The following is a 27,756-nucleotide window of genomic DNA, read 5'->3' as shown; positions in this document are numbered from 1 at the left end:
CTTGCAGAGCGAAGTCATTCATATTTTACAAAGAATATGTTTTCTTTGTGCTGTTCATTTTACTAAGAGGATGCTTTGCATGGCTGCGGGTTGGCCTGAAGGGGCTAACCCTTCAAAAGCACTCTTCAGAAAACCTGTGGGCGACGTCACAGAGGGATCCACTTCTTCTATGATTAGCACACAAAAGTAGCAGAGATTGTGTGTAATGAGGATGAGTGTTGATTTTTTTTTTTTAATGAAGAAGCAACTGGCTGCAGATTTGTGTTATGGTGCATTGTCTGTATCACCCACTGGCCTCATTAATTTTCCAGGATCCCCATCCTCCTGCTTATCTCATCCAATGCTTTGCTCTCATTGTCTGTAGCTGGAATAGAAATTTCCCAACAGCTCCAGATATTTAGCCTTTTTAACATATGTCGGCTATTAACAATGGCTTGTGCCTTGTCGAGCATTGTTGACTAGTCTTTGAGCTTGTCAGACATGAGGATCAAGTGCCAACAATGACCATCTTACCACCAACAGATTTAGTTTAATTCCAAGACTTGTAAAAAAAAAAAAAAAAAAACGTTTATACATGAAAGACTTATCAAATACAACAACAGCATAACATTTGAATTATGCAGGACTGTTGAACTGCAGTACATCTGCCTGCAGCACGAGAGGCAGAAGAGACTGAAGAGACTGAAATCACAGCAAAGGTCAGAGATCCACCACGTTATAAAGACAAACATTCACTGCCTCCATCGATCACTTTTCATCTTTTTGGGGACAAAAAAGGAGATGAAGCGAACATGTGACTCCCAGAAAACACACAGTGCAGCTTTTAGGAGGTTGCAGATGTAATTTGTCAGTATGCGAGTGAAAATAGTCAAAGCTATCCATCTAAATTACATCGCTAATAAATACTTTGTTCATAGATACAGTCTGGACTACGGAAACACCAAACTACTGTTTAATTCCAACAGAACAGACTAATATGGAGGGAGGAATATAGTGGTGGTGAAATCACATCTTTTGTCTGGAATCCTGCCATACAGAAAAAAAGATCAAATTAAAGGGTTTTTAATTACTGTATTTACCCATAAAATATAATGAAATATAGCATGCCCTGAAAGCATTTGTACTAATTGCAGAGACTAAGTTTTATACATTTTGAAATGTTGATCCCTCCTTCTAATTTTCTTCATGTCACTATCCTTCTTGCTCCTAATGTGTCATTCAATGAACGTCTGTCGTGGGACATTGTACATGTAAATTACAACATTTTTGTGTGGAAATAACATGGCTTTCTCAATCTTTGCTGTGAACAACTTAAATGATCTTAAAGAAATTTGTTTCATGTTTTATGAGATCAAGAACATCAAATGAAACAAATGTACAAGTGTACAAATGAGATACGGTAGCAGCTGTCAGTCATTTGTCAGAGGTGTCTGGGCATCCCCAGGGTTTGGAATCATATCATTAGACCATCATACTCTCTTGGTTCTGCACATCCGTGGCACAGAGCAGCTACATGTCTTTGTTTTCGACTCATTTTATTTTCTTATATAAAATGGTGAATATGTGAGTGTGGATATTTTTTGGTAGTGAGGGCAAAAGTGCAGCTGTTGCATGTTAATATAAACATGTAAGAGAACTGAAATATAGTGATTTAAACTTCTGAGTTGTCGTGATTTTTGGTACAATTATTTTCTCCCTCTGCGCTTTAGTCAATGTAGTTATCAGATGCTAAATTCATACGCAAATGCACTTGTTTGGTACCAGACCCTTTGAACTTGTGACCACATTAGAAGAGCTTGGCTGATTAAAAGGTATTTAGGTCCTGTATCCATTCATAAACTGCAACATGCCACTCAAGAGCCGTGTTACTCCCGAGGTGCTCGAATGTGTGGGAAGTCACGCTCCAAAGAAGAAATGAACACGCGTCGGCTGTGTCAGCAGAGGTACCCGTGGGTCGGTACTGTGGTCTCTGGGATCTCATAAACAATTAAAAAGCTCCATGTTATGTACATAACGTTACCTCACTTGGGTTTATGACTAAACCAGCTTTTTATTTTGTGTGCTTCTTTTATTTCTTTTTCTTTTTCTTTGTTGTAGCCTATTCTTGAGAATTCTCTCAACCTCCACAGCTACCAACATCTCCCACAATGCAACCGACATTCCCTAGTCCTGTTGTAGCTCTTTACAGACATGATGCTTTGTATATTTCATAGACATGTCAGTTGAAGTTCCTTATGAATTTTTTTCCTGATATGACGGTTGAGCAACATCTAAAAGATAAACATCAGTTATCTGACTGCAGGTTTTTTTTTCTTGACCGTATTTTTCATGATTTTGTCTTTTGGGTCCTGTTGTGAACAGTACTCGAGTTGAGGGGGGATGAGGGGGGATGAGGGGGGATGGCATCCCCCCTGAAATAAAAACGGTCATAATCATCCTCCCTGTAAAACTACCATCCCCCCTTTCCATCCCTTATGTCATTTCATCAATGAATGTGGTTTTACTGCTATTTCAACATTTAGAGTCATCACCAGAAAAATAACACCAGAAAAATAACTTATTTGATAATTTTCACCTGTTTCAAGTACATTTTCACTTGAAATAAGTAGATCTTATCTTCTTATTACAAGCAAAAAAATCTTGTTCCACTGGCAGATTTTTCTATTATTTCAAGTGAAAATCTACTTGAAACAGGTGAAAATTGTTGTTTTTTTTTCCAGTGATGAGTCTTGTTTTAAGTGTAATGAATTCTTTTTTACTTAAATGAGACATTTTAACTAGAAATAAGACAAATATTCTTGTTAAGATTTTGAGTTTTTGCAGTGATCCATTTTACTCATCCTGTGAAGGACAGAGTCATATTGATAAGTTCAGAAAAATGTTTTTGATTGTTGTGTTTTGATGTATTTGATGTAAGCCCAGTGTATATTTAAAGCTTACAGAAGGCTGCATTTAACTGCTGCTATGTCATTCCTGCAGTATTTCTGCAGGTGTTTTGGTCAGTGCTATTATTTGTAATATATTATATTATTTGTAATCAGCACAAATTATCTGTCCCCATATAATAAAATCCACCATCCCCCCTGATTTTTTTTTACAACTTGAGTACTGGTTGTGAAATATAAACCTGGTGAAATGATCAGTAATGTGGATTAACCAGCCTCTTACCCTGGTCAGACTGTTGTTATTTCTGCTGATTGTCCACAAGATGTCAGTGTACTACTTCCCCGGGTCCATGACGTCACGGACCGTCTTCGTTAGAGTACCTTTCAAACTGTTAACATGGGAAAAAAATCTAAAGTTTTATATGCAGTACTGTGCAAAGATCGTAAGCATCCTAGTCTTCTTGTTTTATCAAAATCTTGATGACACTGATATTTATTTTCCAGTTTTTTTAAGACATAAGCAGAAATCAGAGGAACCTTATAAGCCTGGCAGTCACAGCTGTTGAGGTTTTACTTCACATATGTCATCAAATGTATGCTCACCATGGTCAATTTTATGCTTTTTTAAAACTTTTTCAAGCACAATCTATCATATAGGTCGTTGTGGTTAGTTTCTACAATTTACATACTGTTTGTTGCAAAATGTACCATAAAAAGACAACAACAAACAAACACAACACAAAACCCAAGAACCAAATTAAAAAATGAACCTTTTTTACTACAGAACATGTGAACCTACATAATGAAGGTTGCTGAAGAATGGACTTGTGAGTTTAGATCCATGTGTAAATTTATGATATTCAATTAAATTAATTAAACATAAAAACCTTTTTTTTTTCTTTAAAAAAACGACTTTTATAATGAGTCAGTTGTTTATGTCATTATTCAAATACACATTTAAATATGGCCTGCAACGTGCGTAACTAATCGTTGGGTTTGATCACGCCAGAGAGATGCTGAAACTAATTTGGTAACCGTGGTTACCATGGTTACCATGGCTACCAGGACAGAGAGGACACGGGGTAATCACCTGAGTGGCTGCACCTCCACCCTGCCACACCTTCTAAATTACCATGCATGGTCATTTAGGATTGACCTGACCAGGCCAGAAACCTGGGTGTAGTGATGGACTCAAAATCACATTAAGGCAACAACAAAGTCAGCTTACTACCACCTTAAGAATATTTCTTTATCTCTTGTTCTTATTTCTTTCTTTCTCTTATCTACATTTTAAATCATGGTTTTATTTACGTGATGTTTTCATGTGTCTGTAAGAACTTGAAACAACATGAGTACATGAACATTTTCTTTTCACAGTTTTAATTAGGTTTTACTTTTCTATTAGATGGAGGAAACGTTGCTTTAGATACTTCACATCTTAAATCCTCCCACCCAAGGGCGAAACTTTAGTTTCAGAGGTGGGGGGGACACAAGTAGGAATGGCAAATTTGTGCGTGTAGCTGTAGCGTGGATGTGCAGTGTGACTTTGTAAGACTATGTGTGTGTGAATGCGAACAATCAAACAATTTGAATATGCATTTACTTTTTTAGACACTTTTTAACTTTTTTTTTGCCCGTTTTGGGAAAATGCTGGATCTGCATTCTTGGCCAGGCTTGATTTTTCATTTTCAAAAGCTTGGGCACAGAAAAAACATAGGATTCCATTGACTCCTCCTTGATTATAATGGAGCCAAGGAAATTCACAGTATGACTTCTCTTGAAATCTTAAGGTTTTGTTGCTGAGATTCTGTTCTACAATCACTTTTGGGCTAACATGGTTGGGTTCCTGCCTGCACTTCTTCTCTTGCGCCTGTCTCCACATATTTCTCCTATGAAATATGAAAATAGATCATGTTCATTCCTTCCTTTCCTTATAAACAAAGGGCCGTCAGTACCTTCGCAAAGTGTGTCTTGATGATTAGCAATTACAGGCTGAGCCTACCGTTAGTTTTTAAATTGTAAAAAGTGGGGGGGACAAAAACATGATTTTGAAAAGTGGGGGGGACATGTCCCCCCTGTCCCCAGTGGAAATTGCGCCCATGCTCCCACCTGTTCAATTTCTTTTAGTCTTGAGATACAATTTATGTTTGTCTTGTCATGTTGCCATGTTTGTAGTTGTAGAAAAACATCCTGGATAAACCATTTTACTCTCAGACCCTTCGTAGCGGCTACAGAATGTCACTTCATGTCTGTATACAGAAACCACACGGATAATAAGTACAACGGTCCTAACATCTGCACAGTGGCTGTGAGTCAGGAAGCAATAACTCCCACTTAGGCTAACATTAGCCACCAAAAGCCGTGTCAGATCGGATCAAGTTGATCCGTAGCAGCAAAACCTCAAAGTTTAATAACTTGAGCATGAGCGTAGAGTACCGTTGATGCTCCAGCTTGTACTGCTTTATTTCTCCACTCAAACGAAGAGGTCTTGTGGTCTCGCTACCCAACTACCCTCATTGTGTATTAACCTACTCAGACTTGTGACACATGGAGCTGTGGTTCTTGCACGGAAGCTGCAATTCAAGTCGATTTAGCCCGTTTTGGTAAACCAAAAAGACATCTGGGTCAATGTTTGTGTTGATTTGAGCTACCAAATGTCAGGTTACATGAGAGGCAGCATAAGTATAAGAAGGTTTAAAACACAGCAGGGGTCTTTCTGTGTGTAGTTTGTGTGTCCTTCATGCACGTGTTCCTCCAACAGTCTAACGCAGGGGTCGGCAACCCAAAATGTTGAAAGAGCCATATTGGACCAAAAACACAAAAACGAATATGTCTGGAGCCGCAAAAAATGAAAGGAATGAAGACAAATGGTGAAAGGAGAAATGTCAAAAAAAAAGTCAAAATGTGGAGAAAAAAGTCAAAATTTAGAGAAAAAAGTCAAAATGTTGAGATTAATGTTGAAGTACAATCTCGAGAAAAAAGTTCAAATGTTGAGAAAAAAGTCGAAATGTTGAGAAAAAAGTCGAAATGTTGAGAAAAAAGTCAAAATGTCGAGAAAAAAGCCGAAATGTCGAGATTAAAAAGGAAAGGAAAAAGGAAGAAAAAAAAGAGGAAAAAAAGGAAAGAAAGAAGAAAAAAGAAAAAAAACAAGAAAAGAAAGAAAAAAAGGAAAAAAAGAGAAAAAAGAGAAAATAAAAGGCAAAGAAAGAGAAAAAAAGGAAGAAAAAAAGAAGAAAAAAGGGAAAAAAAGAAAAAAAAGAAGAAAAAAGCAAAAAAAACAAGAAAAGAAAGAAAAAAAGGGAAAAAAAGAGAAAAAAAGAGAAAAGAAAGAGAAAGAAAGAAAAGGTGAAACATTTTTGAAAAAGCTCCAGGAGCCACTAGGGTGGCGCTAAAGAGCCGCATGCGGCCCTAGAGCCGCGGGTTGCCGACCCCTGGTCTAACGTGTTCATCCTGATGGATGGATGGATGGATGGATGGATGGATAATATAATAGGATTAAGCCACATCTTCTGAAATACTTTTGAGCGTTATTGATTACTTTTCCATTTTGTGTTTCCTCGAAGAAATCTGTTTTCAACTCTGTTGTGTTTTGCAAAACGTTGACTTACTTACTCATGTACTTTTTGAAACTTAATACATTTTGAATAGATTTGATCAGTCTCACTAACAAAATTTTAGTGACTTGTTTTACACTAAATTGACTTATACATCATTTAATTTGCAATCAGCTGTCACTTTTAGGGCCTGATTTACTAAAGGTTTGCGTGCGTAAAAACGTGTGCAAACTTGACATCACCCGCAAACCAAAGTGCCAGCTGATCTACTAACAGCGTGCAAAGAGGACTGCGTCTCTCAAATGAGCAAAATAGCACACGCTGTTCATTTAGTACTTTTGCCCTGATGAATAATCAATATGGGGCGTACCGCCAGAAAGCGCTAAATACTGGGAGGGGAAAATGCAAATAGGTTCATTTACCACACGCAATGAGATTTACCAAGCCCGAAAGTAATTGCGGGGATTGTGATTGCATCTGTATTTAATACATTCGAAAGGAAGGTGCTTATCTGCCCAGCATTACGCACCGATGGCTGCTGTTATTGTGGCAAGGAGGAGACATCCAAAATCAAAGAATACGCAGAGAGGGAGTCTTTATTCTGCTGCATGCTATTTTAAAAATGGTTGCACAAGTTTTATTAAAGGCCACTTTTTCTTTAGTTCTTCGCCTTATATCTTGCCACCTTCTTTTAACCTCATCTGCCGTTCTTTTTGTCTTACCAACTGCATTTATTCTATCGCAGATTTTCTCCCATATTGCGTTTCTTTTGGTAATGTTTACATTTTTTTGCTGTAGTTCATGAATGTGTTTATTTGCCTCTTCCACTAATATCTCTAACTCCAACTCGTCAAATTTCATTTTGCGCTTGCAACTATCCTGCTTTCCATCCAGACTCTCCATGGCGCAAACCGTAAGACACGCAACACCTCATTTAAATACTGCGGTTTGCACCCGTTATCAACTGCGCACGCATTCTTAGTTGATCACCCGCAAAACACACAACAACAGCACGTGCAAACTTTTTCAGTGCACACGCAATTTAGTACTCTTTATTTAGGATCTTAGTAAATCAGGCCCTTAGATGTTAATGCATTTGCCATGATGCTAGGAAAGAACACCACGTACACATACATTATACAACTATTGTACAACTTGATTATAAGATCAGTTTGATAGATAAAACACATGAAGAAGATCCTCCTTGTGTCCAAGTAGAAAGGACTTTAACACAGGTGGAAAAAAGGACTATATAGACATAATCTTTTCTGAAGAGTTAGTGAACATGTCACACAGCAGGCCGATGACAGATATCCTGCTCATTCCCAGATAAGGTTTCTTAATGAGCTGATAGCGTTGAAGCTTGTTTGTAGGCTGATCACGCCTGGATCACATATTTTCACGGTCAGGGCACACGCAGCTGGTCTCTAGTGAGGTGAGGCCTGACCAGGAAACAGGGTTGCTTCCCCTTTTATGCTCCCTCTTGTCCAGGTTAGATTATTCTAGATGAAAACTGGTTTTAAATGGACCCACCTGGTTAAATAAAGGTTATTTTTATTACTGTATATTCTTATACAGCATTTCTGGCTCATTTGCACTCTGTTTTATTTTTATTTTATTTATTCTCACATGTCTTAAGTGCTTAGTTTTCTGCACTACTGTAACTGTGGCATCTGAGATACGCTATACTGTGAAAATACAGAACAATAAACCTTGAAACTTAACCAAAACCACAAAGGTACGTGAGCTTTGCTCTGACTCTTAAAGACACTTGGAAACCACAATGAAGCTTTAACTGCGCTATGACGTCTTGCTAAAACATGATTCCAGTAATTAGTTTTTTGATTTTTTTCCCCATCCGTCCTATGCATAAACTTTTTTTTGGGACATTTTGTTCTAATCCCATCACACATGTATAAAATTGCTGCAGGAAATGGCTGCTCATGAGACACTGCCATCCAGTGGGTAGATGCTTGCATGGCACAGGTAGCATGGTGCCTTACATCTTCAACTCTGTGCAGTATCGTATATAGTTCTTTGCATGCTCTCATGGGCCAGACAAGACCGAGTTGGTGACCTGGATGTGACACCATGGAGGTCCTATGTGGTATTTCAAAAAGGCCTCATTCCTAAATTCAGCATCAAGTTGCTCTACGTCTTGTGTGTTACTCTCCAATGATATGTAGCATCCTTCTTAAGTTATTTTGCTAAAAATATGTGAATAGATGCCTCATTTGTCCATTATTTTCATTCTTGGTAACATGTTCTGGGCACATTTCCAAAACTTTCACCCTTAAAAGAATGTAATACATATACTTTAGACGTTTTTCAGACATCATTTCTCAATTTGAAAGGGTTTTTAGAAAAGTAATGTTCTAAAATGTGCACACATATACATATATAGATAGAAAAGTATACCCTCTTCGTGGCTTTTCAACACACAATTATACATTATCCATAGCAGGAATTACAGGAATTTCCATGGTGGGGACCAGCACCTGTATCCATGGCAACGTTTGGCTTGTTAACCACAATTTGCAAATTCTTTTAAACCATGACGAACAGAGATGCACTGAAAAATGGTGTTTTGGAGACATGCTGCCACACTTTTGTAAGGGAGGTGGGGGTGTTTGGCACGGCCCAACCCCCCCCCCCCCCCCACACACACACACACACACACTCACTTATAAAATTGTAACACTATTTTTATTTCAATGATTAATCTGAGCTTCTGTTGCTCCTCATGGTGACTGTGCCACAAGTACAACTCTAGATAGATATTAGTTTTTTGATGATAATGCCGTCGATTGGCCAAAGTAATAATAATAATAATAATAATAATAATAGAGACTAATAACAATTTTATTTAATCCTTGCCATAAAAATAAACACGATTCTTCATGAAAACTTTACAATTCACATGTGGATTTCAATCTGTCACAAAGAAAAATGCAGCACGTCTCAATCACGGGTGGCACTGCCATCTGGTGGTGATGGACAGTATTGCTCCACTCGTGGGACAGACTGGTCTCAACATGCACTTCCAGCTTGGCTTACAGACCAGTGGATTTCTGGGAAACCAGTGAATGAATTGGGGAAAAAAAAGCTGACACAACTAGACCACGAAGACAGGCATCCCTTCATCATTAGGCAAGATTAGAGGGATGAAGAGCAACTGGATCCACTGGGAGCCATCAGTTCTGAAATGACAGGGAGGACAATGCTGTTACTGCAGAGAAGATGCATGATTTATTCAAGAACATCTCAAAAAAGGTGCCACGGCTTCCATCTTTTATGTATGAATCCTGCTGGCAGCAACACCACATCATTTTTGGAGCAGGGATGTGACAGTCTAGACAGCCTACAACAGGCCCGAGTTCAGCAGATGCCTAAAGTCAGATGGGAGTGCATGTAAATTCAAATTGATCCGTGCATATAAACAAGGCAGCCTACTGGTGACAATCACATCCATAAATGCCCAGCAAGCATGTGTTGGATACAACTAGAAGTAGCTGAAGTACAGTCTTCCTCTCCTCCCCACCCATGTCTCACTAGGTACTGCTCTCTCCCTCTGAGTGACTCATTTGCACGGAAAACCATTCAACTAATGTTCTGCTTTGTCAAACAATTTATTTAAAAAAATTATGCAACACAGAACAAAAAAAAAAAGAGCACAAAGCTGATGTGACTAAATTTAATTATGGCAGCAAAAATTACTGTGCACATCAACCGCAATGGTGGTTTGAGTTATAAATAAACATAGAATATGTAAAGATGGTGTAAACATGGTGTAAACATGGACGCCCACACTGTTAAAGCTGGAAGTGCGGGTCAGACCTGTTGTGGACGTTTCATACGCAGCGAGCAGATAATACAGTATTCAACCTTTGAACTGAGGTGTGACAGGTGTGTCACCTGTTCACCTGCATTCCCTAAGATATTCTAGCGATTACAAAACACATGAAAGCTTCTAAAGTGTGGGATCAACATTGATATTTTTTTGGGAAAGAATGAGCTCCTAAAAGTCGGACGGAAGAGGGGCCTACTATACCTCATCACTGCTGGAGGACGATGATGAGGATGAGGAGGAGGATGAGGAGGAACAGCCACCATCCCCTCCCTGTTCCTTGTTCTTCTTCTTCTTCTTCTTCTCCTTGTCATCATGGCCATCCTTGTCTTTTGACTTATCTTTGCAGTCAGACTTTTTCTTCTTTTCAGACTTGTCTTTACAGTCAGACTTGTGTTTGTCATCCTCCAAAATGTGACAAAAACTGCAATCAGTCACTTGAAATATGTCTTTTCTGCCAGTTTATCAACAATAAAGGGAAATTCAAAGCAGTTGCAGTGCAATAAAGAAAAAGGGAAAAAAAAAATCTGAAAGCTTAATTTTACAGAAGAGTCCAAATGGACATAAGAAAATACATTTCCAAAGAGGAACACACCAGAAGGCAGGACTGACTGACCTTTGGTACACTGCAGATATTTTTACAGTTGTATCGTAAGTAAATGGTTAAAAGGATTCACATGAAAATCTCCTACCTTCTTGTCTTTGTTTTTGCCCCAGGGAAAGCTAAATTCATCCTTCTGTGCATCCTCTTTCTTCACCGACTCATCGTCTACAGCTGTGAATGAGACACAAGTGGAGACATGAAATGCAAATCCAATTTTTACTGATAAAATAAAATAAAAAGACAGGGAAACTCCTCTTTTAAACATTGCTAGAACTGTTCTTTTCACTTTTATCTCTGGCACACCTGCCTAATGAGACCCAACCCACCGACAAAATAAAAGCAAAACCTGGAAGTGGTTTTAACTTACCCGCAGACAGATTGAAATCCATCTTGATCCTGCTCTTGTGCTTCTCTAAACACAACTGCACCTGACAAATCCGTTTCCTCAACTCTCAGGAAACCTGTGTGACCACACCTAAACATGTGACCAGGTAACCCCCGCCCCGGGAACCGCCCGTTTCTACCTGACCTGCAGTCTGAACCTGTAATCATGTCAGCTGGCTGCTGCCTTCAGGTGCAGCCGGAAACCTCAGCGCTCATGCGCTCCCGCTACAATATTTGACTATGGTAGAACAATGTTTTTAGTTTCGAAATTCTATTATATTTTTAATAACATCTCTAACTTCAAAGATTTGCAAATCAATGAAACCTCTTCGCCTTTAGATCTAGCCTGCAATTAAAATGGTGATGTATTATATTTATAAGCATCTCATTTGCAGTTGCATTATTAGGGCCCGAGCACTGACAGTGCGAAGGCCCTATTGTATCTGTAGGAATTTTTCTCGTTTTTTTTTCCTTCTTCCGACGAAATGAGGGCCTTTTTACCCCCCTAAACGTGCCCCAAAAGTCACCAAATTTTGCACCCTAGAAAACTTTGTGTCTCAAGCCCCACTATACGGTTTGACGTACATGCACGAAAATTGGTACACACCTGTACCATGTTGCAACTTAAAGAAAAGTCTCTTGGCGCCATGGCCGAAACTGAACAGGAAGTCGGCCATTTTGAATTAATCATGTAATTTTGGCGCAATTTATGCCATTTCTTCGGCCGCTTCTTCACCCGAACCGTAACGTGCACCCAGGTGTGTTATACATCAAAATGTGCGTCTCCATCCTGCGACGATGCACATTACTTTTCTCAGTCAAAAGTGTTACCGTGGCGACGATAGACACCAAAAAGCGTGCCCCCCCTTCATCTGATTGGTCCATATTTGATAGTTCCTATTTTCTGCAATAACCTTTGAATGGTTTGATATAAAGTTTTTAGTTAGTTAGTTTTGAGTCCTTGACCTTTATTGATGAAAATTGCACGCGCGAGGGTCCGTTCATCGCTGCTTGCAGCTTTAATTATTATTATTTTTATTATTATTAATTATTATTATTCAAACAGTGTTTGGATTATAAAAATGCAGTGTTATAAACAGGCTACAATATTTTAATTTCAAATGTGGTGTTTAGTGTACAAAGCTTCAAAAGGTTATCAGAGTCCTTATAGCAGTACATTTTCATTTAAAGCTTCATAAACCTGCTGGTAAAAATGACAATAACCACAGCAAAATGGATAAACATGATATCATAGTTTTATTCCGCAAAGCAGACATCAGGAATGCTTGAGTGTGTTGAAAAATTGCTTTTATATTATATTCTTCAAAAAAGATATCAAATTTTCTTTCTTTTTTTGATCCACCACTGAAACCTGACACCCTCCTATGACGACATCTTATTCTAACATTTAGCTGAGGTTAATTTTCTTTAAACCAGGAGCTATTTCCGTCCCTGGCACCTCATGGCTTGTAAGGCTTGGGGCCACTCAGGAAATCACTGGAGCTGAGTTTGGAGCGGCTGGCGCCGTCCCCGAGCTTCCTGGGCGTCCCCATCAAAGTCTCCATGGGACTGATGGGCCTGCGAACCGGGGCCCGGTCCCCGTAGCTCAGCGCGGAGGTGAAGGCAGGCGGCTTGGAGGCAGCTGAAGGATTGGGGGGATCCAGCTTCAGGACGGGTTTGGATGGAAGCGACGCATAGGAGACGGCGGGACCGCAGCTTGGTTTGGAGCTGCCGCCGCATTTTGACAAGTCCATTTTTGGCTCGCCACTGGGGCCACCGTCAGAGCTTTCCTGGAATACAACCATAAAGGAGAGGTGCACGGTCACAGAGTCGGTAGGGAGTTTGGTAATCAGTCCAACCCCCTATAAAGATTAAAATTGTAAGATAAACGACTATCTTTTACATGTTGAAACATGCTTACAGGTCTCTTCTCCTCATCAGCTTTACATCCGGATGAGTCGAAGCTCTGTAGTGGAAAGCAGGTCAGAAACTAGAATCAGCCTCCTAAACATGTGATGTGAGGACAAGTCTGTTCTGAGTCATTTACCTTGTCTTTCTCCTTTGGGTCGTCCTTGTCGCTCCCACTACGAGACGAGCAGGAATCCTGCTCACATTCAGAGCAAGCAACAATTCATCAACTATGTCTCATGAACCAAAACAACACCTTCATCGTGCTTCGCTTCACCACTCCAAGCTACCTTCTTTTTGTCCTTCTTCTTCTTTTTCTTCTTCTTGTCATCATCGCTCCCAGAAGAATCCGAGTCCTTGGATGAAAACATGGAATAACTTTACTACCCTTCTCTTTTTAAAGGGAACACATTGTGGGGAAAAGCCATGACACTTTTTTGAGCTTGAGAGGATATTTCCGGGTGACGAAAGTGACCGAAACCAAAAACACCAACATGCAGAAGTCCTTTCAGTTTTGGGAAGCCTGACCTTGGACGTATATAATTCATTGAGCGGTTCATATCTGCAGGGAACTGTGACATCACAGATGAGGTCAGGGTGGGATTATTCCGTCTCCTTATCTCTAACTCCACACAACTTCACACCGTGCACTATTTGCTATTTCTTAGAAGTGGGTTACAACAAATCTTTAAAGGTAGGGTAAGCAATTCTACAATCGCTTTGGTCCCACATACATGGGAATAAATTCTGGCTATGCATGATCCACCCATTACACAAGTACACACTGTGCAAACAAGCAAGTCCTGATACACAAACACGGCTCTGGAAACTGGAAACACACACAGTTGCCCCCTCAGGACAACCACATCCACACTATTCTACCTTTTTCTTGTCTTTCTTTTTCTTCTTCTTCTTATCCTTTTTCTTCTTCTTCTTTTTCTTTTTCTCATCCTCACTACAAGAATCACTGGAAGGTGACGAAGAACAAGAATCCTGCACAGACAAAGACACAGGTTCATTTGATCCGCAGCGGTGAAGTAGACGCAGGACTTCCTGTTCTTGTTACCAGGGAGATGTTTTATTTTCACCTTTTATAGCATTTCAGAGCTTGTTTTTTAAACGTTCTGAAATGATTTATTATTTCAGAGATATTTATTTATTACAGAAATAATTATCCTCAAAAAAAGACAGAAAATCCACCAAAAACCTGTAATTAAGAATGAAACATCCCTACCTTCTTCTTGTCCTTCTTCTTCTTCTTTTTCTTGTCTTTCTTCTTCTTCTTTTTCTACAATGAGACGATATGTAGCTCACATCATTCATGTCCAACTTAGATGAGATGTAGATGATGTTTGCATGTCTCACCCCATCATCACTATCGGAGGAAGGAGAGCTGCCCTCGTCAGAGCTGGAGCACTAGAAAGATATCAGTCCGTCAGTCACAAGTGTGGAGCACTCTAAGTTTTTAGTTTCACTCGCTGAACAAAACAAAAAACTGAGCTTTTTCTCAAGCCGAGAGGAAAAAAGAGGAAAACAAATGAAAATGCAACATTTCCACACGATCATATTACCTTCTTTTTCTTTTTCTTCTTCTTTTTCTTCTTGTCATCCTCACTGTCAGAGCAGGAGTCCTGTAGAGGTGGAGAGGAAGAAAGGTTTAATATCTGATGCAATGCAGTGGAAACTACTCAAGAACACTATAAAATAAAACACAATAAAAAAGAGGGTTGTGAAGAATCAAACCTTATCCTTCTTCTTCTTCACCTTCTTCTTCTTTTTCTTCTTCTTGTCATCCTCACTATCAGAGCTTGAATCCTACAAGAGACAAATGTCAAAAGTGGTTCAATATCAGTTTAATATAGAATACCTAAAAAGAATTTAACATTTTAGGCTTTTGTTGAACCTTATCCTTCTTCTTCTTTGCTTTCTTCTTCTTCTTTTTCTTTTTCTCATCCTCACTATCAGAACAGGACGAGCCTGAATCCTGCAAGAGACAAACGTCAAAAGTGGTTCAATATCAGTGCAATATAGAATACCTAAAAAATTTAACATTTTTGGCTTTTGTTAAACCTTATCCTTCTTCTTCTTTGCTTTCTTCTTCTTCTTCTTTTTCTTTTTCTTCTTCTTCTCATCTTCACTATCAGAGGAGCAGCTTGAATCCTGCAAAAAAGAAGCATGAATAAAAACAACCAACAGATCAGATCAAAATGACAACAAAACAAATCACATATCTGTTATTTCGTCCAAGCGCCAACCGTCTTTATCGCGGCCAAGTTTTATCGCGGTTCTTTAACTGACCACTAGAGGCTGGCCCCAAAAGCGAGTCAATCTCTGTTGACTCACATATTAAAATGTCCGACTTTAGAGGATAAATAAACAGATTTACAGCCTGGTTCCAAAAACTGTTTAATTTCACACCCGTTAAAACTCTGAGGGGGTGAATTATTTTAGTACCACAGCAGGAGAGTTTATATAAAGAACTACATATTTTTCTAATATGATTGATTGACAGTCGGCTCAGCCAATGGCTAGCCATGATCACTCCATCATTGGTGGTCGCCATGCTACCCTGCTTAGCGAGGCAACCGCCCGTTAGTAATGACCCAGCGTCGGCTAAATGTGACTGTCATTTTTTATTTTGCTGTTAGGTTGTCGTGCTAAACGGTATATCCTGCAGTAAACCTATGACTGCAGTTATGCAGATATTACGGAGGGGTTCGGCTGAAGGAGCTGGGAGCAAAGCTAACTTCCCATCGGCTTCTCGAATTGATGCGTCCTCCATAGTTTTATACAGTCACAAACCTTATCTTTCTTCTTCTTTGCTTTGGTTTTCTTCTTCTTTTTCTTCTTCTTTTTCTTCTTCTCATCCTCACTATCAGAGGAGGAAGGTGAACAGGATTTTGAATCCTGTAAGAGAACAGAATTGTGAAAAAACAATACAATGTGATAGAAAAAAAGAGGGGATAAGAAATGAACCAAGTCACAAACCTTATCTTTCTTCTTCTTCTTCTTTTTCTTCTTCTTCTCATCATCTTCACTGTCTGAACAAGAGCTGTCAGATGCAGAAGAGCACGAATCCTATGGACCAGATCAAAGAGTAACACTTGAAGACTGTGGATCAGTTTTAAATCCTGCTCAAAGAAAAGCCTTTTCCTCAACATCATGTCGGGCTGTTAAATGCAACATTACCTTCTTCTGCTTTTTCTTCTTCAGCTTCTTTTCCCTCTCTTTCTCCTCCTCTCCGTCTCCCTCATCATCACTCAGGTGACCCTCCTCGACATGATCAGGAAATGGCGCTACTCCTCCTGTTGAGCAGGAAACGTCATTACAACCCAAACACTTGTTGCACCTTTATTAGCTGTGGAAGTGGGTGACATTTACCAGCCAGCGAGGGGCAGAGCTTCCCCTCTTCTCTTTCTTTAAGGTCTTTGGCCTGTCGGGACATAAGACAGCAGTGATTGTCTGTGTATGTGTATTCAAAGTATGCATCGTGTGCAACTAACTGTGCGTAAGAATTTCACCTTGCAATCTTTCTTCTCATCTTCATCAGCTGCAGGAAAGAAAGAAGAACACACTTCATAAACATAGTGATCATCATTAACTAACGGGCAAACAATATATTTGTAATCATATTTTATTCTGATTATTTGGCTTTTTCTAGTAAAATAAAGGCAGCGAACGCTCACATTCAGCTGAGGGAGCAGTGCAACTGTTGGGGTCTTTCTGCTCCTCATCCTGTAGAAGAAAACATACCATCAGGCCAGATAACGCTAGTTAAACCATGCATGAAGGGTAAAAAGTCATTAAAAAAATATGTTCTTTTATGCTCAGCAACATTTTGACTTGTATGCAACGCGACTACCAACTCACAAGCCCGGAGGCTGCATTCGCTGCACCAAGAAGTCGGAAACCCAAAACTAACACACATTTCAAATGAAACACTGCCCTTTGAGGAAGGGGTGGGGTTAAGATGCTGCTTCCACCCCCTTTAAACTAACCACTATACAATACAGCTGGAAACACATGGTTGAAAACTGTCCTGATGTGTTTTATCTCTGTGGTATTTTGACCAAAACATGTCAGATGGATTTTATTATAGTTCAGTAAATTGAATCTCTTTAAAGTGGGGCCTTATCTACGACGGAGTATTAAGGCCAAACTAAGACAAAAAAAAAGAAGGAAATTACGAGAATAAAGTCGTAAAATTACGAGAATAAAGTCGTAATATTTTGAGAATAAAGTCGTAATATTACGAGAATAAAGTCATAATATTATATATATTATAAATATATAAATATAACTTCAGAAATGCTCAATATTCCTCATTTTTACACAGGGAGAAGAGTTCTCATAAATTATATTCTCATAATATTACGACTTTATTCTCATAATGTTACAGCTTTATTCTCGTAATGTTACTACTTTATTCTCGCAATGTTACGACTTTATTCTCGTAGTTTTACGACTTTATTCTCGTAATATTACGACTTTAATCTCATAATATAACGACTTGATTCTCATAATACGACTTTATTCTATTACGACTTTATTCTCGTAATTTTACGACTTTATTCTCGTAATATTACGACTTTAATCTCATAATATAACGACTTCATTCTCATAATACGACTTTATTCTCACAACATTACGACTTTATTCTCGTAATTTTACGACTTTATTCTCATTATATTATGACTTTATTCTCGTAATTTCCAATTTTTTTTGTCTTAGTTTGGCCCTAATACTCCGTCGTACTTATCCCCCCACCCATTGTTGTTGTTTTTTGTCTGTTTGTTTGTTGGTTGTTGTTTGTTTTTTTTACTCCGACAGATGTGAATCTTACATCGAAATACAGTAATTACTGAGAGGTACATTGGACATGTTTCATGCAGTTGATTTAACACCTGCAGGAATGGCTCCCGAGTCCCATCCGCTGTTTACTCGGGTGACCCAGCAGCAACGTTTGTACGCGTTTATGCTTCATTTAAGAGATTTCTCTTCTCACACATTGTCTGGGGGAAAAGAAAGACACCAATGTATCTTTATCCACGGTAGTGTAACAGGCCCTGGAAGCCACAGAAGAACTCATTTTCTCAGGCAGCGAGGGCACAGTTGAACAATTCAGCGGTTCATTTGCTACAAAGTGAGCGTGAACCTTTCTCCCAAGCCACAGCTTTTTTTTCTTTGTTTTCACCTTTTTCTTATCCTTCTTTTTCTTATCCTTCTTTTTCTTGTCCTTCTTTTTCTTCTTGTCCGTCTCACTGTCAGAACATGAGGATGAGGAGGACGAGCTGGAATCCTGCATCAGTTAAGAAGAAATAAAATCACCAATAAGCCCCAGGATTGAAGACATAGACGATCTGTGATGCGTAACAGTGTCACTGAGATGTTCTGTAAGGCCAAACTGAGCAGATGCTCTTTCTTTCTACCTGTGTATCTGTCCATAAATAACGTTTTAAACTAAACTTGAGGTTTTGTTGCATTTTTAAAACTTTCCATCAATGGTTGATACCTTTTTCTTGTCTTTCTTTTTCTTCTTCTTCTTGTCCTTTTTCTTTTTCTTCTTTTTCTTGTCATCCTCACTGTCAGAAGATGAAGAGGATGAGGATGATGATGATGATGATGAGGAGGAGGAGGAGCAGCTATCTGATGAAGAGGAGCTGGAGTCCTATCAAAAGGGGAGGAATACATTTTTAAAAATGACATAAAAGTTATAAAAATACAGACTCGTAATAATGGAAACATCAAACAGCCTTGCATGCTATACCTTTTTCTTCTTCTTCTTCTTGTCCTTTTTCTTCTTCTTTTTCTTCTTCTTATCATCCTCACTATCAGAAGAAGAGGAGGAGGAGGAGCAGCTATCTGAGGAAGAGGAGCTGGAGTCCTGTGAACACATAAACCATGTCAGTGATGACTGTTTTTGCACACAAGCAGTACTCGAGTTGAGGGGGGATGAGGGGGGATGGCATCCCCCTGAAATAAAAACGGTCAAAATCATCCCCCCTTTCCATCCCTTATGTCATTTCATCAATGAATGTGGTTTTACTGCTATTTCAACATTTAGAGTCATCACCAGAAAAATAAACCCAGAAAAATTATTTGACAATTTTCACCTGTTTCAAGTAAATTTTCACTTGGAAAAATCTGCCAATGGGACAAGATTTATCTTCTCATTATAAGCAATAAAATCTTGTTCCACGTGCAGATTTTCTACTTTTTTTAAATGAAAATCTACTTGAAACAGGAGAAAATTGTTGTTTTTTCCAGTGATGAGTCTTGTTTTAAGTGTAATGACATTTTTTTTACTAAAATGACATTTTAACTAGAAATAAGACAAATATTCTTGTTAAGATTTTGAGTTTTTGCAGTGATCCATTTTACTTATCCTGTGAAGGACAGAGTCATATTGATAAGTTCAGAAAAGTGTTTTTTATTGTTGTGTTTTGATGTATTTGATGTAAGCCCAGTGGATATTTAAAGCTTACAGAAGGCTGCATTTAACTGCTGCTATGTCATTCCTGCAGTATTTCTGCAGGTGTTTTGGTCAGTGCTATTATTTGTAATATATTATATTATTTGTAATCAGCACAAATTATCTGTCCCCATATGATAAAATCCACCACCCCCCCTGATTTTTTTTTACAACTCGAGTACTGCACACAAGCAACAAAACAGAAAACAACCACGATAGAGACGTGGAAGCCACACCTTCTTCTTCTTCTTCTTCTTCTTCTTGTCCTTTTTCTTCTTCTTTTTCTTCTTCTTTTCATCCTCACTATCAGAAGAGGAGGATGATGAGGAGCTGTCTGAGGAGGAGGAGCTGGAGTCCTGTGAACACATAAACCATATCGATGAGGACGTTTTTCGCACACAAGCAACAAAACAGAAAACAACCACGATAGAGATGTGGAAACCACACCTTCTTTTTCTTCTTCTTCTTTTTTTTCTTCTTCTTTTCATCTTCACTGTCAGACGATGAACTGTCAGATGAGGAGCAAGAGGAGTCCTGGGATAGAAGACGTGAAAACGTAAGGAGTCAGTAACAAAAATGCATCATTATTCTGTTGTTATTATGCAATAAAACACAAGTTTAACTGTGTTTACTCGACTTGAACTAAACACTTCAGAAAATACCTTCTTCTTCTTTTCCTTTTTCTTCTTCTTCTTTTCTTTTTTCTTGTCCTCTTCCTCATCTGACGACGTTAAGTCCTGAAGCATGAAAAATATCAGCGATGTATAATAGTAGAATAGTAACGGCTTCTTAAAATGGCTGGTCATGGGCCGCTCGGTGGCGCAGTGGGTTAAGCAAGCGGCTCATATACTGTCTGCAACTTGAATGAAGGGCCACTAGAACCCCAAAAAATCTTTAAAAAATAAAATGGGTGGTCATTCCATTGCGTCTTACCGAACAGAGCTCCCCAGCTGTCACTGGTATCTTCTCCATCTGGCCGTCAGGACCTGGAAACAGGCAAGACAGGGGCTGCTATTGTGTCCATAGCTGTGTCTTAAGTCAGGGGCCGGCATATAGATGTTCTTGTAATATGCTGCCCCCACGTGGTCTGGAGTGGTAATGTCACATAGTGTGCCTTTAATGCATTTGTTAAAGGGGACCTATTATGAAAAACACGTTTTCTCTTGCTTTAACATATATAAAGTGGTCTCCCCTCAGCCTGCCAACTCAGAGAAGGAGGAAAGCAACCAAATTCTGCAGTGTCTGTACAGCCGCCCGGATGAGCCATCCAGTGTCATGTGGATCTACGAGCCGTTCAGATTCTGCTCCCTTTCGCTACGTAACGACGGGAGCGATTTACATAGGTTGTCCTCCAACACGCCCACAACTAACTCCGCTGGCCGGAGTTTCCGCCATTTTTTCGTAGCGGTGTATCGCGTCATTCCGGCAGCCAATCAGCACAGAGCCTCATTATCATAGCCCCGCCCACTCAGAATCCTGCATAGATAATGAGGTTAGAGTATGGGATGATAAAGATTTTGGCTCAGAGGCTGAATTTTTTATTTATTTAGCAAAAACTATCAATTTTTAAGACATTCAAGGCCTGTTTAAAGTAGGTATTAGATGCCATAATAGGTCCCCTTTAAGTAAACGAAATAAAAAAGGTTACACAAATCATGAGCTCTCAGTACTTATATATAATATTTGTTTTTATATTTGGTTTTAATCAACTGTGAACACACAAATGAAATGGACAATGATTATGACTGAAGAATGTAAATGTGTCCACTGTATTCACAAAAGTTGCAATTTAAAGTTTAAGACCAATGAAATCATTCTAAATCTAAAGGTTTTTTGAGCTCTGATAAAAGAGCAACAAGAGGCCTCTTCTCCCTGTGTCATTGCACTAGCATGAAAGAGCATAAATCGTGGTGCTGCAGGCTGACTTGGTGGACAGTGATGTGAATAACAGACCCGGTGTTGTCCACATTCATATGACACTGTGAAACCACCCTGTTTCTTAGGCGAGGAGAGTTGTAAAACACCTTCCTGGGTGTATTTCGTGAAGGGACAAAGAAATAATGGCAGCACTGAAGCGATTAATCAAAGGAGAAGCTGCACACGAGAAATATTCTGCACTCACCTATCTGAGATATGACCACACTGTCCCAGATGTATTCTTTAGCCTCATCCTTCTTCTTCTTCTTTTTCTTCTTTTTCTTCTTGTCATCCTGCAAGGAAATGTTGAATATGCGCTCTTACTGGTGTGTTTTTTTTCGTAGTTAAATGTGTTCACGCACAAAGCTTTCTTTTCCAAGTGAGCCTTGCAGTTGCTTACTAATAGCAGTAGAAAACTGATAAATCAGGATGAAACAAAACTCTGGGTCCAGATGTGCATCTGGATCTTTGGGCCTTAACCCACCTCTGGTGACACTTTCATGCAAAATTGAATTGCAAATATTTGAGAAATTGTGCTGACAAACAGACATCCTTGGCAAATATAATATACTGTACATTAGGAATACAGATCATGTTGGGATCATGTCGGGATCATGTCTGGATCATGACTCGGTGGCGCCTTCTGGTTATACATTAATATGTGTCTGGCTTAAATACAATCTGACAAGAAATATGCATGCAAGTATTTTCTACACCTAAGCATACACACATACTTTTATGATGTGGGGCTTGTGCTCATTCTGAAATAAACATAAAATATATGTTTTTATAATCCTGACTCCAACCAGTGTTTGTCCCTGGGTGTGTTCCGCTCCGGTCTGATACTGTGTGCTATCAGCTCCGTGACACACGAGCCTGCGCCTGTTGCCCGGGGTCAAACACATTCCAGTCTTTTCTACACCTTCTTTTCAACTGTTCAGCTTTACAGCCACTTTACAACCAGTGAGTTTTGTCACAAGAGAACTGGAGGTGAAAATGATTTCCCTACCCTAACTGGAGTTTTTTGGGATGTTTTCCATTGTGATTTGTCCTAAAAAAGCTTGTAAGAGTTGTTGGCTTTTCCTGAGCGTCCTCATTAGTCACCCACACCCTCAGAAAACATCACGTTATCATATATGACTGCTGTTGATTGTAGATGTTACCACCGCAGGCACAACTGTAATACTGCAGGTAGCAGTTTGTTTTTTTTGGTTTACTGTAATTTCCAAAGCAGGCCTGGAGAGATCTGCTCTGAGCCTAAACCCAAAACTGCCGGGGAAACATAGTGAAAAATGCCGTTTTTACATTGTTTAATTCAGTTTTACAGCAGCTCCAGTCTAAATATTCTAATGTTTACCTTAAACAGTGTCAACTTGACTTAGAAGGAACAAGCTACAGCCTGAGTAAAACATGAGCCGATGCACATATTTCCTGTAACCAAGAAGGATTAGTGGGATGGTCTGATGGATGAATCTACATGAACAAAGTCTGTATTATTCATGTGAAGGACATCATTGTTCCAGATTTTAAAAAAAAACAACCATCCTGAAAGAGCTGTACATTTCCCAGTGAAGAACTGACACTTCTTCAAACAGTCAATGAAAGCAGTTCTGCACTATATGTACTGTACTGGAAGGAATGTGACGTGATGTGATGACAGCAGGGACGTATGGCATGTCAGAGCAAGACGGGAGTTTCAGGAGTGTCATTTTTTCTCCTAAACATATGAACATTGTACATAGTTTGGCAATGAGGTGGACACGTTGAGGACTTTTTTAAAAACACCCACACACAAAAAAAAAACGGGGAAAACTGAGCACACCTTCAGAGATTCACGCCACTGATTAGACCTTTTTAGAGAAAGACGGGTGGAACCTGTTTTTACTTATTTACTTTAACTTTTTTTATTTGCACCATAAAAGAGAAAAACAAAAATAACAATTAACAGACAAAAGTAATATGTGCCGGAGAGGTTAAAAAACCCTGTACGGGCTTATAAAAAGCACCTCCCCAAGTCTTCTTGAAACCTCCCCCATCATGTTGGACCTGATGGTGTTTCAGAGTCTGCTGTGTCATCGTGCTGCAGGAACTAAAGCGCTCTCAAAGCCGTTCACAATCCAGGGAATGGATGCGTTCAACACAGGATTGTTGAAGGTCTCCGATTTACTTAATAACAACACAAAGGAGCTTTTGCTAGTTTAGCTCTGAGAGTCTCTCTATGGGGGTGGAGGTTGTTTTTACAAGGCTGTCCAAAATGTCCTCTTGTTTGGTTTCTGTTCCACTATCACCTTCGTGGTTCTCTCCCTCGCCATCATGTCCAAGTGCATTTCATGGCATATACAATCCACAGTCATCCAGTATTCCGTCCAATGAATTTGAAGCTCATATTTTAAAATGAAAACACCCCTTTGTGTTACTTTAAATAAATAATTCCACTGATTTTCTACAAGGGGGCTCAAATAAAGCATCTACCAGCTCAAACGCGCAAAAAAATCCAAGAACCCCAAAAATAATAATGGTAGGATCTGCAGGTAACTTCTGTTTACAGAGTTGGTGTTTTTAATCAGAAAAGACTCATTGATAGAAAGTCTCTAATGTCCAAAAGCAAAACTATAGTTTTCTTGTGACATCACACTCAGAATTGGGGCGTTTTGGAAGGAAATGTGGACTGATTTGACAGCAGGGGCGCTGAAATGATGTGGCGGTGATTTGAAATGAGTGGCGAGCAGAAAGCACCTTGAAACTGTGGACCTGATCATGTGGTGTGATCACAAACAGACTCAAAAACAGTTTTTTCCCCAAAGCCATAATCGCCCTGAACAATATGTGAATCATCCTCGTTACTGTCTCTTTAAACTGTGCAATACTTCTCCCGGACTCTGTGCAATATTCTACAATATTCTACACATGTATATACTGTCATCTGTAAAAAAAAAAAAAACAAAAAAAAAACGATTCAAATGCACCTGAACATTTTTTATATTTTTTATATTACTTATATTTCTTGTATTTCTTATTGTTTGCACTACTGCTATTTATCTTGCACTGGAGAGGTGATGCTACCTCTAATCTCACAGTACCCAGGTACATTGATAATAAAGTATTCTGATTCTGATTCTGATTCTGATTCTGATTCTGGTCAAAAACAGGTAAGAGGTGATGTCAGACCAATTGAACGATTATCTGAGAGTTTTCTTTTCATTTTCTTTTTCATTTTTATTTCTTAAAAAGAACTTGGTCTTGTTCAAGCCCGTCAACTTTGTGCCACTTTTTTTCCCCCAAGCTTGTTCAACTCAGTGTTTTACACATGACTTTATAGAGCAAGCGTGCCCGTCTGAAACTCACCTCACTGTCGCTGTCGGAGGAGCTACTGGATGAGGAGGAGGAGGAAGAAGAAGAGGAAGAGGAAGAAGAGGAAGAGCTGCAGTCCTGTTGAGAGAGGTGTAGAAGTCATTTTGTGTTGAGCCTGAGCAGGTGAAGTTACTCACCACTTTTCTAGTGCAAGTCACCGATGACATTCGAAGCACATGAGTCACTAAACAATAAACTATTACTTTGTGACAGGCCTGGAGAAACAGCGGGGGTGGAACGCACAAGATAAACACACACACCTACTGCAACTATGCTTTAAACCAATTGTGCAAGATTGACAGTTGCTCCACTTTATAGACACGTTCCCTTCGTCTTCTCCTGGATGAACACGTGTCACTCGGAGGAAGCTGCGCTGTTACGGTTGCAGTTGAAACATGATTTCCTCATAAATGTCCAGGTTCCGATCAGGACAACACCTCTGAGGACCCGCAGGTTCAGCAGCGTATCGTGTAGTGGCAGGATTTATCTATTTCTTTACACAAACACGGTGCTGATTGCGAGTGTATTCAGTGTTAACCTGGGGTGTGTGCATCACCTACTTTCTTCTTCTTCTTTTTCTTCACCTTCTTCTTCTTGTCTTTCCCGCATATATCCTCATCATCACTGTCCGGAGAGCTGTCCAATGAGTACGCTTCCTGATAAAAACCAAAAACACACAGCCGTGAAGCCACTTTTCGTTCTTTAAAAGGAGCCTGCCAGATGCAGATAATACTGTAGTTGTCACGGCAACACCGTGTATTCTGCACTTCATGTCATGAAACTGGAACTAATGGATGGCGTATGTGTGTGTACACTCACCGGTGGAGTTCCTGCTCCAGGCCCAGGGGGACATTCCCCCTTCGTACCCGGGTCTGCAGGCTCTGCTGCCTCAGGACGCGGCCGGCACTCGCCTGCAGAAAGCCCTGCAGGTTTGACTCCTGCAGGACATGCTCCGTCTGGAGCTTTAAAGGTCAGGGCAGAAGCATCAGAGACGTTGTCCAACAGACACCAGTGACTACAAGGCCTCTCCGTCTTTTATCCTTAACAAACTACTAGGTTGGTAGACCAAGTGATTGTACAAAATATACAATAACGTTGATCCAAGCTGTTGTAGAAAGCTAATATTGTCATTGTTTTTGAATAGCAGCGACAAAGAGCTCTCTGTGACAGCACGTCCTTGTCACTTCCTTAAACTAGTATCCAGGTTTAAAAATAGGAATGAATACTAAACACAAAGTGAGAGTCAATCAAACAGTGCTTGCAGACTGATATCTTTTAACCCGAGCCATAAATCTAGGTGATTACTTGATAATTACAGCGATTCAGAAAAGAGCTTCAGCTCTCCTAACTGACATAAATATATCAGTCTTCACTTTTCTTGGTACACGAGTCACAGCCAGCCTTCTTTTAACAGCAATGAATGACCCATTTGCGTTATTTCTGATATTGGTTTCTCTTGATTTAAAAAAAAAAAAACATGCAGAATTTACAACTCAGATTCAGATCAAGCCCATTATCTAACAAGAGCTTAAAACAAACAAAACGAGACAAAAAAAGGCACAGATTGCAGACCTTTGGGGGGGATGGACGCCATTTAGGTCCACACTTCTCCTCTGTCCAGGAGGGCCTGGTCTCCTCTGACTACCCCACCTGAATGGCAAGGTGTGTCTGTACAGATCCTTTGGGTGGGGAAATGAGGTAGGAGTGATCTGTCAAACACATTTCCCTGAACACGTTTCAAAATAAAGCCCAACTCCAAAGAAGATGTTTATATTAGATAAGAATGTTCATTCTAAAGGTTTGCTCTATTATATTTGATATAATTTCATATGCCTCTTCGTGCAGCATATGAAGTCGTGATTTGATTGTATCTACAGTTTCTATGCAGTTGTTTTTATTCTGAAAGCAGCTGGCCTGTTGACAGTCTCTGTGCTCAGCAACGCCTACCTGGGCTGAGCCAACAGGTACAGCTGGTTTTACTGCTCACAGTGACAGCATTGATAACCTGCTGCAGGAGTGAGCCCAGAGGTTAAGGTTACTTATGTCACATGGTTTGGTTCCTCTGCAAAATCTGCCGCATTACTCGGAATAATAAATCAAAATAAAACAAAATCACAAATCCAGAGAAGCAAATGTTTTTTAGCTTTAAAATATACTTCATAAATCAGAGGGAGGAAATTTCGTATTTTTTGGATGGATCAAATATAAAAGAGGAAAAAAAGAGGAAATTGCAGTCAGTTTCACATGTGCCGCTCCCGTGTCGCCTCCCTGTGGATACTGAGGTTCCTCCGTTTATCCTCATTATTTTGTTCTCACTGCGGCTTCCTTAGTTAAGACTCTGGTGGTAAATTAGACTCCCGGAAGTCATTTTTAAGCTCCAAAATAAAAGTAACTTCTATTCAATTATTTAAAGGGGACCTATTATGGCATCTAATGCCTATTTTAAACAGGCCTTGAATGTCTTAAAAACAAGCTTTTGATTGTTTTTGCTAAATAAATTAGAAATTCAGCCTCTGAGCCATGTCTTTATCATCCCATTCTCTAACCTCATTATCTATGCGGGATTCTGAGTGGGCGGGGCTATGATAATGAGGCTCTGTGCTGATTGGCTGCCAGAATGACGCGTAGCAGGGGAGGGCACAAAGCATCGCTTGTGTTGGTTTTTACAACCAACCACAGAGCAATTTGCATGTCTAGCTCGAACAGACGCCATCACGATACACCGCTACGAAAAAATGGCGGAAGCTCCGGCCGGCGGAGTTAGTTGTTGTTCCGGCCAGAGTTAGTTGTGGCCGTGGTTTCACGCATCGCTCTGTCGTTACGTAACAACAGGA

The 27,756-nt window shown here is 39.6% G+C and overlaps 2 protein-coding genes across 2 annotated transcripts; both read right to left on the bottom strand.

The window, feature by feature from the left end:
• Positions 1-9,283: 9,283 nt before the first annotated feature.
• On the bottom strand, positions 9,284-11,368 carry si:ch1073-340i21.1 (uncharacterized). The gene is made up of 4 exons (XM_061720226.1): positions 11,258-11,368; positions 10,979-11,061; positions 10,491-10,691; positions 9,284-9,639 (listed from the first exon to the last, which is right to left on the bottom strand). Exons 1-4 carry the CDS (start codon positions 11,277-11,279, stop codon positions 9,634-9,636), a joined length of 312 nt encoding a protein of 103 aa, XP_061576210.1. The 5' UTR covers positions 11,280-11,368; the 3' UTR covers positions 9,284-9,633.
• Positions 11,369-12,508: 1,140 nt separating this feature from the next.
• Positions 12,509-26,516, bottom strand: LOC133442495 (cylicin-2). Its single transcript, XM_061720504.1, has 23 exons — positions 26,484-26,516; positions 25,789-25,884; positions 25,483-25,578; positions 21,777-21,864; positions 20,588-20,640; positions 20,102-20,188; positions 16,869-16,917; positions 16,704-16,732; positions 16,564-16,615; positions 16,372-16,487; positions 16,171-16,260; positions 15,985-16,089; positions 15,253-15,342; positions 15,086-15,166; positions 14,926-14,997; positions 14,754-14,813; positions 14,548-14,598; positions 14,417-14,470; positions 14,065-14,175; positions 13,473-13,538; positions 13,322-13,378; positions 13,196-13,240; positions 12,509-13,064 (listed from the first exon to the last, which is right to left on the bottom strand). The coding sequence occupies exons 1-23, from the start codon at positions 26,514-26,516 to the stop codon at positions 12,735-12,737; spliced, it is 1,911 nt and encodes a 636-aa protein (XP_061576488.1). The 3' UTR covers positions 12,509-12,734.
• Between the last annotated feature and the right edge of the window lie 1,240 nt (positions 26,517-27,756).

This window comes from Cololabis saira, chromosome 4 (assembly GCF_033807715.1).
Source record: "Cololabis saira isolate AMF1-May2022 chromosome 4, fColSai1.1, whole genome shotgun sequence".
Classification (NCBI taxonomy): Eukaryota; Metazoa; Chordata; class Actinopteri; order Beloniformes; family Belonidae; genus Cololabis; species Cololabis saira.
The sequence above is the reverse complement of the archived record's forward strand: the minus strand, read 5'-3'. Positions and strand labels throughout refer to the sequence as shown.

What these genes read in the sequence shown, in the direction of transcription:
- si:ch1073-340i21.1 (XM_061720226.1), bottom strand. Translation starts at nt 11,279, where the DNA reads ATGGATTTCAATCTGTCTGCGG. An exon ending in GGATTTCAATCTGTCTGCGG is followed by an intron (nt 11,062 to 11,257) that starts GTAAGTTAAAAC and finishes TCTCATTCACAG; the next exon opens with CTGTAGACGATGAGTCGGTG. An exon ending in GCAAAAACAAAGACAAGAAG is followed by an intron (nt 10,692 to 10,978) that starts GTAGGAGATTTT and finishes CACATTTTGGAG; the next exon opens with GATGACAAACACAAGTCTGA.
- LOC133442495 (XM_061720504.1), bottom strand. Translation starts at nt 26,516, where the DNA reads ATGGCGTCCATCCCCCCCAAAGGTCTGCAATCT. An exon ending in CAAAGAAGAAGAAAGATAAG is followed by an intron (nt 15,343 to 15,984) that starts GTTTGTGACTGT and finishes TCTTTTTTGCAG; the next exon opens with GATTCAAGCTGCTCCTCTGA. An exon ending in CAAAGAAGAAGAAGGATAAG is followed by an intron (nt 15,167 to 15,252) that starts GTTTAACAAAAG and finishes TGTCTCTTGCAG; the next exon opens with GATTCAGGCTCGTCCTGTTC.